This window comes from Fukomys damarensis, unplaced genomic scaffold (genome assembly GCF_012274545.1).
Source record: "Fukomys damarensis isolate Sample0158 unplaced genomic scaffold, DMR_v1.0_HiC HiC_scaffold_33, whole genome shotgun sequence".
In the NCBI taxonomy this organism is placed as follows: Eukaryota; Metazoa; Chordata; class Mammalia; order Rodentia; family Bathyergidae; genus Fukomys; species Fukomys damarensis.
The window spans coordinates 47288339-47291790 of NW_022900945.1; the positions used below are offsets into that span (position 1 = coordinate 47288339).

General features: G+C 45.8%; 1 protein-coding gene across 1 annotated transcript in view; it reads left to right on the top strand.

Annotated features, from left to right (window-relative positions):
- The window catches only part of Ptgfrn (prostaglandin F2 receptor inhibitor), a 65704-nt gene that overhangs the window by 21173 nt on the left and 41079 nt on the right, over nucleotides 1-3452 (top strand). The window contains exon 4 of the mRNA XM_010631300.2: nucleotides 4-196. Coding sequence (XP_010629602.1) covers nucleotides 4-196 — 193 coding nt within the window. The remainder of the gene's footprint in view (nucleotides 1-3; nucleotides 197-3452) is intronic.

The following is a 3452-nucleotide window of genomic DNA, read 5'->3' on the forward strand; positions in this document are numbered from 1 at the left end:
CAGCGCTACCACAGCGGGGACGTGCGCCTGGACACGGCGGGCAGCGACGCCTACCGCCTCTCGGTGGCCCACGCGCTATCCTCCGACCAGGGCGCCTACCGCTGTGTGGTCAGCGAGTGGATCGCCGAGCAGGGCTACTGGCAAGAGATCCAGGAAAAGGCCGTGGAGGCCGCCACCGTGGTGATCCAGCCCACAGGTGAGCTTCCGGAAACTGTCTTCTTACACGTGGGTCTCACGCCGTGACCCGGGCGGTGTAAGGATCTAGGCGAGGGAGCCCCATGTTTTCTGACAAGATGGATTGTCTCACCTGTGAGGCCCCTTTGGAGTGGAGGGAGTAGGTCAGTGGTGATAATTTGGGCGGGTGCCTCTGTTTGGGATGAATGCCTATAGTTTTGGGCGGAATTTGCATTTATCTGAGCTTAGACCCAAGTTCCTGAGCACACGCGTTAGAGAAAGGCAGCTCCGTCTCTTAGAGATGGAGAACAGCAGTCCCTCTCAGAATGATGTCCTGCCTGTGCTCTGGGGGCATTTCCAGGGGATCTGCCCAAAACTTGTTGCCTTAGGTGTTTATTTTTAAATTTTAAAAATTTTATTTATTTTTTCTTATTTATTTTTGTGGTACTTAAACCCAGGGCCTTTGCACCCAGTCCTTTTTATTTTTTGAGATGGGGGTCTCAATAAGGTGGGCTCAAACTTAGGATCCTCCTGCCTCAGCCTCTGAGGGCTGAGATTATATTACAGGCATGTACCATCGTTCCTGGCTGTTAGCTTTATCTTGTTTGGTGTTTCCTGAGTCCCTGGATCTGCCTTTCCCCACAACTTTTGGACTGTGTGTCTGGCTCACCCCAAACCTCTGGCCTAGCTTGCATCTTCTAGGCCTGCTTTGTGGAGGGGGGCTCCCCCAAGTGTGCCTTCCCATCAGGAGGGCCTCTTGAGGGCTGAGCGTTCTGTAGCATCCTGGAATATATATACCTGAGCAACATACAGGAAGGGGTCTGCACAAGAAGTCTTTTGTTTTATCATCTGTTAGTTTGCCTTTTTACTTAACCCTCCCATCCAATTACAGAATTAAGAAAGTAGAAAACACAAAAACCGATGAAAACAAATATGACAAGCCATCGCTGACTCACGGTTCAACAAGCATCAGTGGAGAACCCACTGGGCTGGGATCTGGGGTCAGGTTGCTGGGGCTCTCCGGATCCTGTGGGCTCTCAGCTTTGGCAGAGACAGAGAAGAGACCAGCGAAGAGTAATGTAATTGCTGGGGACAGAGAGATACACTTGGTTTTCTGAGAGTCCAGTGTCTTCCCAGAGTACTTTGCCTGTCATTCCTGCTGCCTCCTGTTTTGTAAGTGGGGAAGACGTTGGCTGGACTCATTTCCTAGGCAGGAGTATGTCTGTGTGGCCACTTTGTTCCCCATATGGGAAGGAAATTAGGAAACTGCATGGGGGGGTTTTTTCCCCGCTAGCAGCACTGTCCTGAGCCCTCACCTCTGCGTTTGTATCTCTACTCTGGAGCTAGGTTTGGTAGAAGTGAACGTGAAAATCAGGACTGAGCTTTATGAGTGCTTTGTCGAGGAGAGGAGCTGTTCGTCATGCTCATGGCGGGCTCCACTGGCCGCAAGTCAATTTTCAGGTGCGCACAGGTCCCCTTCCTTAGCAGAAGAGATCTGTCTAGAATATGTATGCCCGATGGAACCTCCAGCTTGCTGATTAGCTTGCTGATCAAACAGCTCTTTCAGTGAGGCGGGAGAGCTAAGCGTTCCCAGTATCACAGCAAATGAACCATTTTATACAGGAATTTCGATTGTAAAGGTGGGATTTTTTAAAATTATTATTTCAAACACACCACAAGCCCATAGTAATATCTAGTTATAAGACTAGAACACTCTAGGCCTATTAGGCAGGTAATAATACCTAGCTCTTACCTGAGACTGGGAGAATTCAGTCTTTTTTGTGCTATTGGCCTCTTTGATGTTCTTTGGAAGCCCATAGATCCTTTCTCAGAATTAATGTTTCAATTCATAAAGCGCAATATATGAGATGACACAGGGAAGCAATTCTATTGAAATAATTATCAACATATTTTAAGACAAATTTGTTTCATAGTAATACTATCCTTCTTTATTAATACATTAATAATAAGACACAATGGGAGCCCTAACAACTACTGTAATTTCTGGGTAGTAATGAATGTAAATGATGTTTCAAGGCATTTGCAGCAACTGTAATGTGATGGGAAAATACCTATGATTTCTTTTGGGGGCAGAACTCCAGGAATATGCTTTTACCATGTGAAAGGAGATGCTGAGAAGTAGTAGCTGTATTTTAGGGAAGGAAGGCTAACAAAAATACAGATGGAATATTTTCTGTGTTCACAGGGTCCCTAAATTCTTTTGGAGACTCCAGGTTAAGAACCCTCGCACGGTGGTGGTTGCAGGCATTCTTTTCTCATCAGCACCTGCACCCTCCAGCACTGTTTCTATACTTTGGTTGTCCTATTGTCGTAAATGATACACAACCACTGACACAGCAAAGCTGTGTGACCTGTGCGGTCGTATTTCACCCCTTTTCTTCCTAGGAGTGGCTGATACAAACCTAGGTATCTACTTTATGAGTTCATTTCTATTATGTGGGAGAAAGTCTGCCTCACCACAGGCTTTGTCTGAGTCCGCTCTTGCATTAGCAGCCCCAACGCTGCTTCTGTTTTCCCTTCACCCTGCTCCATCCTGTCTCGCAGGGCTAAGCCCCCAAATCCAGAATGTTTGAGGCCTGTGGTTAGTGAAATGGCAAGATATTTAGCCACTTGTACAAAGAAAATTACATAGTGAGCTACACAGTTGAATAGATATTCCTACCAATATTTCCAGAACCTAAGAATCCATTTTCACCATACGTGCAGTCCACAGCTGCGTATTAGACAGTGCCTCACAGACCTGACGTCCTCCTGATTCATTGTGGTTGATGGCGGATGATTCCTGCTAGACCAGGGCTGTGCCTCCTCTTAAATCCCCTGCAAGATGTTGGCTATTGATTAACTAAGTAATTGTTCCCAGAGCATTATCACAAGTTGTATGCTTTCCTACTCAGATTACAGATGTTCAGCTTCATTTTTAAAAACCCACTGAGTAGAGCAAAATGTTTCCACATAAAAAGCTTTGACAGGGGACGCTGAAACCAGACCTGCTTTGAGTCTGAGACACCAAATACTTCAGTGCTTAATCTCAATATAATCTCCTATTTAATTACCCACAGTAATGAGAGAGGGCAGTACGTGGATAATCCAAAAGTCACTGTGTTTGGGCTTTAGAATGTTGTTTCATGATTTAGGTAGGCACATCTAATGAAATAAATGATACTCTAAATATATTATATTTTAAAGAATTGACTCATAAGGAAAATTGGTTCCACTTTCCCGGCTCCCCTGTCTGTTTAGGATCTCCCCTCCCCTCC